This window comes from Amborella trichopoda, chromosome 3 (genome assembly GCF_054954075.1).
Source record: "Amborella trichopoda isolate Santa Cruz 75 chromosome 3, AtrichopodaSantaCruz75HAP2 v2.0, whole genome shotgun sequence".
NCBI lineage: Eukaryota > Viridiplantae > Streptophyta > Magnoliopsida > Amborellales > Amborellaceae > Amborella > Amborella trichopoda.
This window is the reverse complement of record NC_142338.1, coordinates 61,236,894-61,251,655: the sequence shown is the minus strand read 5'-3', so window position 1 is coordinate 61,251,655 and position 14,762 is coordinate 61,236,894. Positions and strand designations below refer to the sequence as shown.

The window sequence follows — 14,762 nt, the reverse complement described above, 5'->3', positions numbered from 1 at the left end:
AGTCAAAGAGAAGTGAATAAATAAAGCACAAAGTAAAAACTTCAAAAAAGTTTTTCTAAAAAAGAACAAAAATAAAAAAAAAATCAGAAGAAATAAAAAAACAAGAGAAATACAAAACTATAATTTTCCTTTCCCACGCAAGACCTGAATAAATGTTTGGTTTAATTATAGAAAAAAAAAGAAGAAAAAGAGTGGAGCACACAAAATGAAGAGAACATCAATAGCGATATCCAAATAAAACTTGCTTTGGATTCGAGAGAAAAAAAGAAAGAAAACAGACGTAAAGAATTCATAAATAAATAAATAAAAAGAGTAAAACAAAAACAAAAAGAAACAAAAAAGTAAAACAGGAAATTAAAGAACTCATAAAAGCCAAAGGAATGCACAAAAAAAGAGAAGAAGAGAAAATAAGGGAGCGGACAAAATGAAAGAGAACATTACTTATAGTATTTAAATAAACCTTGAGAAGAACAAAACATAGAGGTAAATAATTCATAAATGTAAAAAAGCATAAAAATAAAGCACAAATGAAAGAAGGAAAAAAGTTTAAATGAGGCTCCAACCTCAAACAATAAAAGTAAGGTATACCTCAAAAATCTAATAAAAAATGATGTTTCGAAGATGTGAAACCATCTAAATTGATCATCTCGAACTTAAGATCCATTCCAAGTACTGCATCTTATGACAAATTATTTGGACAATTTATTTTCAAAAATTTTAAGTGTTTATGATTCTGCTCGATTTGCATCGCCTTTGAAAATTTAAATTCAATAATTAAAAATGAACATCAATTTCCAAATTACCGTATAATTTTGGACATTAGAACTACAAAATTCAAAGATGCACTTTATTTGCAGCATATAAATATATAAAAATGGGGCACCTTATAACGAAAAACACCACTAAAACAGAGACGTGCCAGGTAGGGGTCGAACCTAGCACTTTCTGCATTCCAAGTACTGAATCTTATGACTTGCATCGCCTTTGAAATTTTAAATTTGATAATTAAAAATGAACATATTTTTCCAATTTATCGTTTAAGTTTGGACTTTATAACTGCATCTTTCTAGCAAAATTCAAAGATGCACTTTATTTGCAGTATAAAAATGGGGCACCTTTCAACGAAACGAAAAACATCACTAAATAGAGCCGCGCCAGATAGGGATCGAACCTACGACTTTCTGCTTAGGAAACAGACGCTCTATCCACTGAGCTACAGGCGCATTGGTGAAACGCCTGGCCAATTTTAATTAAATATAGTTATTTTTCTTCAATCGTTATTTTCCCTCGGTTTCTATATTTGAATCTTGACCGAGTTTTAGAGTGAGAAATAAAAATGGCGGGCTAGATCTCAGATTTATGCAGACTCTTTTGGGGTTTTTAGTGAGAGAAACGAGATGGAGGAATCGATCTCAGCCTTCTGCAACTCTTTAGGGGGTTATTGCAAGCAGCTTCAGAGCAGCTGTGATGCCCTAAAAGACTCTATCAATAGACGACCAATTCCTCTTAGTAATTCTCTGTTTTCTATCTCTTTGCTTTTATTTTGTTTGCCCTAATTTTCCATTGATTCCATGCACTTTAGCTCATCATCACATAACGATTTTATGTGCAATTGACGTATATATCGAGGGAATTTTGCTAAATAAGATCGAGATTTTTTTAGTTTTCAAAGTTACAGTGAATTCACTGAGAAAATTTGGGAGAAAATTCGCCGATAAGGAACCAGGGAGAGATTTTCGCCGATAAGGAACTAAGGAGAGATTGAGGTCGTTTAGAAGGAGTATCTGTAATTATTGAATCTTCTTCTGCAAATCGAAATTTATGAACAATTTATTATGGCACTTTGCAAAAACAAAGCGAAAAAGGAACTGTGGTAACTCACTTGATCTGATGTCCTGTTAATTTATTTGATCACATTTTCTCCATTACGGCAATAATCACCTCTTAATTATCTTCTCTGTAATGTTTTTGGGTTTTTTCCTCGCCAATGACGGCATAGTTTATTAGGACTATTTCCATATTTAATTTTTTATATTCTGTGCAATTTCATTAGTTTTTTGGCCTGTCTATAGTGATATAGTTTATTTGGACTGAGACTTTTCATATATATTATTTTCTCCTTGTTATTTTATGCTGAAGATAACATTATTGTATAAAATATCATTATCTGGATTATATAGGAACAATAATTATTTAAAGGGAATGGTATTTCATTCACCCTTTATTCCTTTGAATATTTTGTCCTTTATTTGGGAACAAACCTGACTTATTTATAGTCCTCTGTAAGTTTTCCCCAATTTCTTATTGCATTTCCCCATGACCATTCATTGTATGCGTATTATATAGATCAAATATTTCTTATGATTAATAATTTTCGTCATTATTTTTGTACAAACTGGTCTCCGTTCTATTTTCTCTCAATCGCTTATTTCTCTCTATCTGTTTTTTTCTTTCTTTTTTTTATCTTTTTATTTTTTTGCATTTTTATGCAGAGTCTGCCTCTTCAACCTTTGTTGAGTGTCTAAATCGCAAGGTAACGGCAACTAGTGAAGATCTCAACTTGCTTGAGTCCATGGTCATTGACACAGTTTCTTTTGAAGAGCTTTTGGGGTACTGCCATCAAGTCTATATAAATAACCAAAATGATATCTTGGAGCTCGAGGATCACCTCAGAGATTTTGGCTATGTACCAGGCAAAATCTCCTTTGGTAAATTCTTAGTAAAAAACATCCCAAAGTGTTCCATTGGTTTAGTTTTCTCTGTTTTCTTGCCTTGCCCTTTCTGGTGCTTAGTGTTTTGGTTTTGTATTGTTAGAGTCAATGAGCGATGAAGAAAATGAGGCTAAAGATACTTTGGCATCTGATTTTCGACTTGGATCCACAGTTTCAAGTCCCCTAGATGAATCAAATAGGGGATCTTTATCTTTCACTTTTGGTCTGGCTTTTGAACCTGAGTCGTTCAGGAAGAGGCTTCAAGAGGATGATCTGTATCCTTTCCACTGGCTGTTCTTGTTACCATCGTTTCATTCTTATGAGCTTTCACTGTAATAAGTATATATGCATTTTGTCAGCTCAAATATAGTCTCCAAAGAATTATATAGAAGATGAACTTTAAAAGAGCATTTTTATAGCTTACCAAACACTGAAAAACATCAGTGGTTACAAAATAGCTCATGAACGTCAACATGTATGTCAGTTTCTTCTTTCATGAATGCATTATTTGCACTTTTCCTTGAAATTCTTGTAATTCAGGCATTTGTTTTCACATTGAATTGAGTCTCTACTCTTAGGGAATATCAAATGCCTGTGAATAGACATTAGAATAATACCTTCACAGCAACCTATAGACATCCATGTGCAACAAACTTACGTTGTATATGAATACCATGGAAGGAACATAACTTGCCCAGGCTGCCTCATAGGCGATTCGAAGTGAGATGGATTGAATAACCAAGGTTTTCCTTGTAGCTTTGGTTTATTGTATGCAAAATTATATATGTCTGTAAAGACAATAAATTTTGATTTGTCCCCTCAGAATTTGTAGTGGCCATCTTACTCTTATAATATAACCAGACTTTAAGTAGCTGCTAAGTAATTTCAAACAAGCAAGGTTCGAGCTTCTTGGAAAAGGAATGGAGCTGACATGGTGGATTCCTTGGTGCCAGTCCAGTGGTTCTTTGTTCACATGGACAAAAATTGTTTTCTATGTTTCTGTTTGTGCATTGAATTTGAGAAACTTATAGAGCTTTGTGATTTTATAATTTGTGTTATTCTTGGGAACAGGATTGTTGTAGCTTTTCCTATACCCACATGGTTATAGTTTCATGTACATGACCCATTGCCCTGCAATATTGAAATATATAGCCTGCTAGATGGAAAGGCCATTTGGTTTTTCCATGTTCACAAAGTAGTGTTCAAAATGATTTAAAAATAAATGATTCAGTAAATAGCTTGGAATCAAAACCAACCTGTTGTCCTAATATGTTGATTGCAATTTTGGAAGGAGTCTCACTTCAAAATGGATCTTGAAAATATACAGTTTCTTGTTCTTGCTTTTGTGGCCTTGACTTTGTGTTTTCTCCGGGCAGCCTGTAAAATGTTCAGTTACTATATGCATCTAACCTTTTTGAGAAAATGTTCCTGGACTCACTATGAATCTCTAACCTACAATTGAACAGAAAAGAAGCAAAAATAAGTCTTGCATGCATCATACAATGATGCCTGTTCTCTGGGCAAATGATTCTTTAGTGGTTTTTAAGTACCATACTGATTGTTCTTATGATATTTAAAATATTTCCACTTGGTTCTTCTAAATCCCTTTAGATGGAAGCATTCATGACTACATCTTTCCTATTTTTTCTTTTCATGGTTACATCTTAACATTCATAAGACTGGAGGACTTTCCATGCTTGCAAGATATTGGTCTCTCGGATGCTTGCCTTGCGACGTTGGCATCTACGGGTATGCATACAGAAGTTTTGCTATTCACAGTCTATTCAACCTCCTATGACTATTTAGAGTAGTTATCATTACAGCAGTGTCTACATTTGTAAGACACTCATAAAGTACTTGCGATGTGACTTCTTCATCAAGTATGGTTTGAGACTCATTTTGTGTGTGAGTGCAAGTATGTTCAGTGGAATGATGATTTAAATTTGTTATTTGGTCATGTTAGTTTGGCTTTATTGCACACTTCAGACATTTCCAATACTTCTATTGTAATACTTGTCAAGAAAGGAACTGTCTTTGTCTGATCTTCAAAATTATTAAATGCTGACACTCTCTAGTCTTTTGCAGCAGATGATGACTTCAGAAGTCCTGAGGATGTCATACGAAAACCTCCAAGGAACATACATTTTCTTTCTGAATTGCCGTAATCAACTATCTTCTTTTATTTTATTTTATTTATTTAGTTTTCTCAATTCAATTATCAAAGGAAGAATTTTTCTATTTGTCAATGCATCTTGTGTTGTTGTCAATAAAGTGAAGATCCTAAGCTCCACAATATTTTAATGTTTCTTAGCCAGCAGGCACACATGGATGAGCCGCTTAATCTTAAAGCTTCCAAACTGCCGCCTCCTATGAATGTATTGAATGTTGAAGAAACTATTGAGGCAATTCATTCAAATCCTTCAGGTTTAGTTTTCTATTTCATTTTTCTTTTGACTTGTCAATTATCAAATTTGACATGTTTTTTTAGTTTAAAATTGCTTAGATTACACTTGGATTGTATGCAACAATAGAGTGCATCATACGGTTGTCATGGAATTCAGGCGAGTTGAGAGATGAGGCTAACACACTTGGAGGTGGGAATGGATTGGTGATCAGCATTGTGAAGGGCGACTATGATAAACTTCCTTCCTATCTGAAGTTCTTAGCATCATGGGAGGTGTGTATTTTAATATATGCCATTTTCTTGTAATACTTCTTGGAGGGACTGGCCTATATGTCATGTGGCCTTTTAGCAAGGTTATGTAGATTTTCGATTCACTTTCACTTACTACTTCAGAACTTGAATGGGTTTGGGGGGCATTTATTTGCCTAGAAAGACATTGAGTTCCTACAGTGTGGTTAGTTCTTAGAAGTTTATTTTATCTAGGTAGAATACTGATGAGAACAAAACTAAGGCGCCATTTGATTCAAGGCCAAATTGCAATTGGGCCTCAAAATTGAATTTTTCTACAAAATCACTCCAAGTTGTTTTGCAAAAATTTAATATGGGTCTCTCTCTCTCTCCCCCCGCAAGTGCCATCTTTACTATTACCATCCTCAAACCACCACCACCATCATATTACCTTCACCACACCATCACTACCACCACCACCTCCTATCCATCACTACCACCACCACCTCCTATCCACCACTACCATCACCATCATTCTTACCACTTCCATACTGCTATTACTTCCGCCGCCGCCGCCGCCGCCGCCGCCACCACCACCACCACCACTCTCACTCCTTCCCACCACCATTATCACCACCATCACACTTTACCAATAACATCACTACCACCAACACAATACACTAACAACTTATAGTTCAAATTGGAATCCAACACCCCTAGAGAGCAAATGCTAATTGACCAAATTGCTATTTGGTCAATTATAAAATGGAAGAAACATCAATTGACAAAGTTTTCAAATCATACGATATTTGAAATTAGTAAGCATAGTAGTCCAAGAACATGCAATCATCTAGGAATAGCTTTGACCTTTTTTTCTTTGTCTTTGTTATAAGAAACAAATATATGAGGAACTTCAAATACTGATACTGTAAATCTAAGTATAGAGCTTGAATTTGGTTTAGAGTAGTTTTTTCAACTGTGATTCAGGCTGGGCTCACTGGGGTTCTGAGCTGAAGTCAGGAAACTTGACTCGGACGAGTCCTAGTGAGTAGTGAGACTCGGCCAAGTCTAAACAAAGACGCTTTAGGAACTCGATAGACATGGGTGTTTCCATAGGTTCTTCCTGTGTAGTTTGCAACATGAGTCCAAGCCGAACTTGGAAATTTTGTAAATAGTTGGTTTAGAGAATACAACTAGTATTCTTCATTAAAAAGATGCTTAGGAAAAATTAATGGATCAATGTTCTCATGGAAAAGTGATGGATTATGTGCATATGTTTCTATTACTCATTGTTATATTGATTCTTGTTTCAAATATTGACTATATTTGAGCAGGTCCTAAAATGTAGGGGCCTACATTATTGCAACATGGTAGATTTTTTGGATTATTTTGCATCTTGCATGAACTTTGTCAACAACTTGACCCTAATTATTATTATAATTTATCTGTTAGAGATTGTTTGCTTAGCTCCGTGTCTCTGTCTGTGTGTGTGTCTGTTCTTGTGTATGTTTATGTACACTTAGAACATGTGTTTATGTTCGAATGATAAAGATATTTATGTTCGTGTGTATGTCTATGTTCTTGTTCTTGTGTCTGTCTCTCTCTTTCTCTACCTCGTGTAACTACCGTAAATCTGGGAAACTCCTAGTTGTTCCTAACTCCAAGCACCCCCAAGTGAGTCCTCATCAAATAACCTCCCATAAAAGGAAAGCTAACCAGATTTTCAAAATATCTCATGCTAATCCTAACATCTAAGAAATTGACCACCATAACCCATAACAATTAATAAAAGCCAATTTAGCCCCCCTATACTTTAAATCCCAGCTTAAGCAATACAAATAATTAAAAACCCATGCATGTCTCTGAACTTAATAATATTAAATTTGAATTCAATCTAATTTTTAAAAATGTCTCGGATGCAATTTGTATCAAAGATAATATAATTAAAAAATAAAATATAAGAAAATTTTAAAAAATAAAAAAATAAATATGAAAATCCAGAAAATATATAAGAATCATGAGAAAATTTTTAAAAGTTTGGAATAAATAAAATATTATATATGATTATTTCACAATATATAAGAATCATAAGAAAATTTGGAACAAATAAAAAATTAAATTTTTATTTCATAATGAATGCCTTTTATGATTTCATCGGTCAAGTGTCAATATTTTCCATAATTTCATTGAAGTGTTAATAACAAAAATAGGCAAATGAAAATTAAAAAAAAAAAAAAAATTATTACATTTTTAAAAAGGAATCTTAGCTTCCAAAAAAGCAAACACATACAAAAATAAACTTAATAAAAAGAAAAAACAATCACTAAATAGAACATCAGAAACAATCTATTGCAATGATATGAGAAAAAAATCATTTCTATCATTTTTCAAAATCTATTGCAATGATGTGAGAAAAAAATCTATTGCAATGACATGAAATCTAATTTTTCAAAATCAAACAAGAAAATAGTGTAGTAGACTTAGTTGGTCTATAGTACCAAAGGATCTCAGACCAAAATGTCCCTACTTAAATTTAATAAGATTGAAAAAGAAAAACCACCCAAAAAGCATTAAAGGGGGCTTGTTTCCTCCTTTTTTGACATTATGCTGGTTCGATTCTGAACTGGTGGACTAACCACCCAGTCACTGGTCTGGCTAGTCCATTGATTGGATGGCCATTCTTGTTCAGAAGTTCAAACCAGACTAGAATGACCATCGGTCCAATGGTTTCCAGTCCGGACTGGCTGTTTTGCTCCAGTTGGTCTGGTTGGGTTTGAATAACACTGCAATAAACTCATTCCTCGAAGATTCTTTTTAACACTACGCGTGTGTTGGGGTGTGTGTGTGTTTGATTACATGCACACATACACACATGCACAATGTTTAAAAATGCAAAAGGCAGCACCTAGGTGGATGCCTCATGATTGAGGTGCCCTAAATAGTAAGAGGGGGGTGGGGGGTGTCAGGGCCTCAGTGGTGTTTGGGTTGGATGCCAAGCCCACTAATTATACTTATTTATTGAACAATTAAAAAAAACTTTCTTTTAATGTGTTTAGGTATTGTTGTATTGTGCATACATGTCATAAGTTTGAAACTTGAATTATTAAGATTTAAGATGATTGAAACTTGTCCAAACTAGAAAGTTGAACTTGAAAGACTATAACAATCAGTCCAGTCTTATCACATTGTGAATATGGACTAACTTCCGTAAGCTTCATAGGCCTTATGGGTTAAACAGTTACATTAAATGTCATACTCCACCCATACCATCTCCATCGACCATCAATACTACCAAAAAATTAACAAGAGTCAAAAGACTTAATGCAAGAAAGCAAATCTCAAATGGTAAATTGGGTTTCATTGCTGCTATCATCATCGTCGTCATCATCATCATTAACACTGGGTGAATCTGAATCTGATGATGCCAAGCCATCATGATCTGAATTATCTCCCTGCTTGACATATGGCTCTTGTTCCTGTGTCTCTTATGAGTCAGCCTCTTCCTTCTCCCTTACTGCCTCATGCTCTTCCTTGAAGCTTTGGATCTAGTCACCCACATAGGGCTGAGTAAACTTCCAGCACAAATTCTCTCCAGGGAACACTTCATCTCCAATATTAACCAACCATCTCACTTAAATCATCTATATCTCTCACAAACTAGATTGTTTAGTCCATTTTGCTCAAGTTTGTTCTCTTCTTTTTTTGGATTTTTTGGAGAGTGCATGAATCCATGATTTAGAAAATTATAATACAAGTTAGAAGTGTCCCATAGAGCTGATGAGGACTCAAAAGGACTTCGGAATAGTAGGCAATGAGTTTAGAAGTACCAATGAGCTAAAATTGCACTCACAACTAGATGAGCTACAAGTTAGATTCAATATGTGAAGGGTTGTCTTCTTCAAACCGATTTTTTCAATGTTAACCATTATGGTTGTGAAAAATAGGACTTCAAGCCTTCAAAATAGTGTATCATCATCATCATCATCATTATAGCCTTTTCCCAATTAATTGGGGTCGGCTACACAAATCTTGGTCTGTCATTCTGCTCTATTAAAGGCCATACCCTCAGTGAGGCCATAAATCCCCATATCTTTCCGAACTACTTCCAACCACATCTTTTTGGGCCTACTCCTTGTACTTTTAAGTCCTTTCACTTGAACTAACTCGCACCTCCTAACAGGTGTTGTACTTGGTCGGTGCCACATATGACCAGCCCACTTAAGTCTACTTTCTCTCATCTTATCGTCTATTGGTGTCACACCTAAATTCTCTCAAATGGATTCATTTCGAATTCTATCCCTTCTTGTTTTGCCACTCATCTATCTCGACATCTTCATTTCCGTTCCACTCATTTTATAGGTATATTGTTTTTTGTCCGCTCAACATACAACCTTGTAGAACAAAGCTGATCTCACAACTATCTTATAGAACTTGCCCTTCAGCTTCATTGGTATGCGACAATTACATAAAATTTCAATTGCACATCTCCACTTCGCCCACCCAGCTCTAATTCTGTGTGCGACATTTTCCTCAATCTCTCTATTTTCCTGGATTATTGACCAGAGATATCGGAAGTGCGGTCTTTTTTGTATTCTCTGGCTGTCAATCTAACCTACTTCCTCGTCTCTACTTCTATTATTACTAAACTTGCATTCCATATACTCTGTCTTAATCTGGCTAATTTTAAAACCTTTGGATTCTAAAGCGTTCCTTCAAAGTTCTAACTTTGTGTTGACGCCGTTTCAGAACTCATCCATCAAAACGATGTCATCTACGAACAACATGCACCACTATCCTGTAGGTGCTTAAGTAAGTCATCCATAACTAAGATGAAGAGGTACAGGCCCAATCTTGACCTTTGATGCAAACCTATTGTCACTGAAAACTCACTCATTTCTCCACTAGTTGTTCGTACACTAGTTAGCGCTCCATTGTACATATCTCTCACCAAGTCGATGTAGTGTCTGGAGACTCATTTCTTTTCCAACACCCACCAAATTAAATCTCAAGGTACTCTATCATAAGTCTTCTCTAGATCAATAAAAACCATGTGGAGGTATTTTCCCTTTGCCCTAAACTTCTCAATCAGTGGCTTAAGTAGGAAAATAGTCTCGATTGTTGACCTTCCTGGCATAAAACCAAATTGATTTTCAGACGCACTCTTTTCATGCTTTAGTCGTTGCTCAATCACTTTCTCTCAGAGCTTCATAGTATGGCTTATAAGCTCGATACCTTGATAGTTCGCACAATTCTGTATGTCTTCATTGTTCTTGTAAATAGATACCACAATACTTTTTCTCTATTCGTCTGCTATTTCTTTATTCTCAACACCTTGTTGAACAGCTTCATCAGCCAGTCAATGTCAATCTCCCCCATGCGCTTCCAAACCTCTATCGGGATACCATCTAGTCCTAAAGCTTTTTTTTATTTGTGCCCTTTTCAAAGCTTTTTTCACTTCCGACATCCTAATCCTACGAATGTATCTATGACTACGGCCTTCATTTGTACCACCAATTCCTTCAACCGTTATGTTCCTATTGTGTTTGTCATTTAAAAGTAGTGTATATTGTAACATATTATCTATACTGTCCATTTTCAAGTATTCATGGATCCGTAAGATCTATACGATTTTTCAAGCAACAAATTTTAGAATCAATGGTTGAAATAGCTTTTATTGCTAAAATAGGGATTTCCCATGCCGGAAGTGTCATCAGGATGAGATTTCAAGTTGAAGTTTACTTCTTTTATTTTTATAGGCAAGTGTCTACCATTATCTTGAGTTTGATAATGGGGTTGATGTCTATTTAGTTTATAACAGCTATTTCTGTGAACTGGTTAGTATTATCAAAATGGGACATATTTATAAGTTATATGTCTGTGGCCTTTCCAGGATGTGAATGAAGCTGTTACAAAAATGAACTCTGTTCTTAAGCAGAGTGAGAGGAATATGCTCTACGAGGATGAATTCACATCAGGCACATTTGGTATTTCTTACTCTTGCTCAGCCAAAATTTTGCAAAAGCAAGAGAAAACTTCGATTATTTCACATGGTTACCAAAATCTTACCCCTCAACTCTCTCTCTCTCAGAATAACAAAATATGCACAGAAAGAGTAACCAATAAAGTGGCCTGCATATTGGCATCAGTGATTATATTTCTATAAGTGCTTATATTCTGCAAACCTCGTCCCTGTTTTGCACTTGTTCCTGCTGATGATGATCCTAATTGATGGACCTTTTCTTTTTTCATTTGAAAGTTTAGCCAATGGACTTTTCCTTTTAATTGTGATTATTCATGGAGCATATGTCTTTTTGTGATTAATTGATGACAATGCAGGTCCAAAGGGCAAGTCTTGTTTGCTTCTTCTCATGCGCATGAACCAAGTGGCAGTTGAGCCAGTGCAAGGCAAAGTCACGTATCGCTTGGTGGTTAATTAGCAGTTGTGAAAGGTTTGGTTCTCATTTTCTTTTCTGCATATTTTTTATTAGTTCATGTTTCCTTCTCTTTTGTAGTTTTGTATGAATCATTGTTTTGCTAGATCTCTGTATGTAATAATGCTTTGTCATCATATTTGTGTCATTCTAATCAAAACTTATACGCATGAATGCAAGATTTTTTCTTCTTTTTTTCTTTCTTCGATTGTTGGAATGGGAGATTGTTTTGTTCCCACCCTCTAATCCACTTGTGCGTTTATACTCACACACACACAAGCACGCAAGTGCACATTCTCCATGTTTATATTTTTCTCCTTTGCCAATAAGTGCAAGATGTCTAAATGTGCCTAACAAGACTGCTTGTTGTGGTTGGCCTCTTCCATGTCAGCCTCATATTTTAGAAATGGCAAAAACACCCTTAGGCTTGTATTTTTCTACAAGAAAACATGGTCTGTTCAAGAAAACATACCAAACCAGTGGTTAAAATATCGGAATAGGGCTCTACAATTGGCAGTGGTTCAGTCCTGATTCATCCCTGGAACGACTCAAGCGAGGTCAAATGGCACTGGGCTAATAAGAAAACGTTAAAGAGTTTCTATAAGGCCTAGGCACTGCGAAAAAAATGTAAAGCTACAAGATCCACAAGGTCCCTATCACAAAATATAAATGCGAGACTCTAAATAATCAATTTAGAGTGTACCTCAAAAATTCATTAGAAGAGGTTTTGATGCCCAAAATTCCTCAAATTGATCATCTCAACATCAAGATCGAGTAATGATCCTATCGGAACCTCTCTCACCCATATGTGTAGGATCTTAAAGATCATCATTAAAGTTGGCATGGATTTCAAAAAAAGTTATCACATAGTGTGAGATTTGACTTTTCTATAGATTCATGCCAAATTTAAAGGTGATCCTTTGAGGTTCTACATCTATGGGTTGAGAAGGGTCTTATAGGATCATTTCTTTTCAAGATTTTTAAGTATTATAGATTGTCAATTTTCAATGCATAGATATGCTTGATGAATAATATTTTTTAAACTTTAAATTCTATAATTAAATATGAAAATAATAGATTTCAATTATCAAATCATCTTTCAACACGATTATTTGAAGTCGTGCTCTACTTTGATGGTTTAGAGCTTCAGCTCTATGGAAACCACACCCTATATATAAGGAAAAGATGGGATTAGCCTACTAGCTCATATGAGCTCAACGTTCAAACTGATTATGGGTCGATCTGACGATTATGAATGTTCGGTAGTGTTTGAATTTTACTTTCTTTTTTTTTTTTTTTTTACAAATTCAAATCGTTTAAAATTTTAGACATGTGTTTATAAAAAATAGGTAACTTTTCAAAAAATATCAAAAAAATATTTTATATGAAATAAATTGATCAAAATACCCCCGAAAAGTTTCGAGAGGTATTTTGATCTTTTATTATCTAATAATTTTTTATATATTTTTATTATGTGCGTCTTGATGAGAAGAATAAATACTTAAAATTTCAAATGATTTGGATATGTATAAAACAAAATAAAATTTAAGCACTATAGAATATTCGTGATCATCAGACCGACTCATATGTTCATATGAACTAATAGGCTAATCTTAAATTTTCCCATATATATAAAGAGGGAGGAGAAATTCAAATTCATGCAAAACATTCACAATAGCAAATGCTCTAATTGATCATCTAAACATGGGACCTATGGAAATGAAGCAAAAAAAAAGAAAAAAGATAATTGTTTCATGCAGGCGACCACATTTCTAGGTCTAGAATGTATGGAGTATCCATCTTGAAGATGAATGCAAGTAGGATGGAAACTAACGGTGTTTTTTTATTAGGATGATTATTTCTAGTTTCAAAATTTTATTTATTTTTTTATATTCATGATGTCCATGTTAGAGATTACATGTGCTTAAAAACTAAGTCTTAAAATCCATCTCAAAAATAGATTTATTTAGAGGCTTGCATTTCTACATATACGGTCAGGGCTGCATAAAAACCAGGTCCAAAAAATATTCGAATCCCAAGGAAAAAATTTTTCAGATGCAAATAAAAATTATCAAAAAAAGATTCATTTTTTATTGACAAAACAGTGAGGTCCGTAATTCTTGGAAAAGTGCAGTTACGCAGCTGAAAAATCCCATGGCACCTATAATGATTTTATTTTATGGAACTGAAGACAATGTATGGACAAAGATGTGTTTCAAAATGACTATTTTAATACTTCAAATATGTTTTCTGCAGTTCCATGATGGTAAGACTTGCAGTTTTTCCATAAAAGGAAACTGCTCTCAGATTTGAAGTGCACCTGTTCAAAGCACCGACTTAACAAACACTTACCCATCTCAAAAGCCCTTTTTAGCTAATCTCGGATAACAAACATTTTCCAATCTCAAAAGCCCTTTTTAGATAATCTCATATGTGTATCATCGTGATAATTCATTTATTTCATTAACTTTGAACACTTACAAATGCAAAAATTGAAAACTAACGAGATGCAATGTGCTATGAACTATGTCAAGTCCCTAACTTTGTGGTAAACTCTTCTATCTACTGTTTACGGTATTGAGTCTAGCCCCAAACTTAGCAGTAAGGCTCCATCTCTCGGTTGGTTACAATTGAGTCCAGCTCCTGACTTTACAGTAAACTCTCCATCTCTCAACTGGCTACGGTTTTGAGTTATCTTAGAGAGAGAGAGAGAGAGAGAGAGAGAGAGAGCCCCTAACTTTGCAGTAAACTACCCATCTCTCACCTGGCTATGGTTTCGAGTCCATCTTTAGAGAGATTTTCACACATGTTGCTTTCTGATTAAGCCTCTTGGCTAGAGAGAATTTCCCACATGTTGCTTTCTGATTAAGCCTCTTGGCTAGAGAGAATTTCCCACATGTTGCTTTCTGATTAAGCCTCTTGGCTAGATAGAGGAGAGCCACATGACAAAGCTCTTAAAACATGCGCTGAGACAAATAGAGTCAAATG

At 34.8% G+C, this 14,762-nt stretch overlaps 1 protein-coding gene and 1 non-coding gene across 9 annotated transcripts; one reads left to right on the top strand and one right to left on the bottom strand.

Annotated features, from left to right (window-relative positions):
- Positions 1–1,150: 1,150 nt before the first annotated feature.
- TRNAR-CCU (transfer RNA arginine (anticodon CCU)) lies at positions 1,151–1,223 on the bottom strand. Its single transcript has one exon. It is a non-coding gene; the product is annotated as a tRNA-Arg (tRNA).
- A 166-nt stretch (positions 1,224–1,389) lies between these two features.
- Positions 1,390–11,973, top strand: LOC18421577 (uncharacterized). 8 transcript variants are annotated; one of them, XM_020666689.2, is made up of 9 exons: positions 1,390–1,509; positions 2,493–2,708; positions 2,815–2,986; positions 4,390–4,460; positions 4,800–4,872; positions 5,023–5,135; positions 5,273–5,388; positions 11,234–11,327; positions 11,680–11,973. In XM_020666689.2, the coding sequence occupies exons 1-9, from the start codon at positions 1,398–1,400 to the stop codon at positions 11,778–11,780; spliced, it is 1,068 nt and encodes a 355-aa protein (XP_020522348.1). In that variant the 5' UTR covers positions 1,390–1,397; the 3' UTR covers positions 11,781–11,973. The 8 variants fall into 8 exon arrangements, with proteins under 8 accessions (XP_020522348.1, XP_088718165.1, XP_006826385.1 ...); XM_088862039.1 differs by having other exon boundaries at positions 5,243–5,388; XM_006826322.4 differs by having other exon boundaries at positions 4,797–4,872.
- The last annotated feature ends 2,789 nt before the right edge of the window (positions 11,974–14,762 follow it).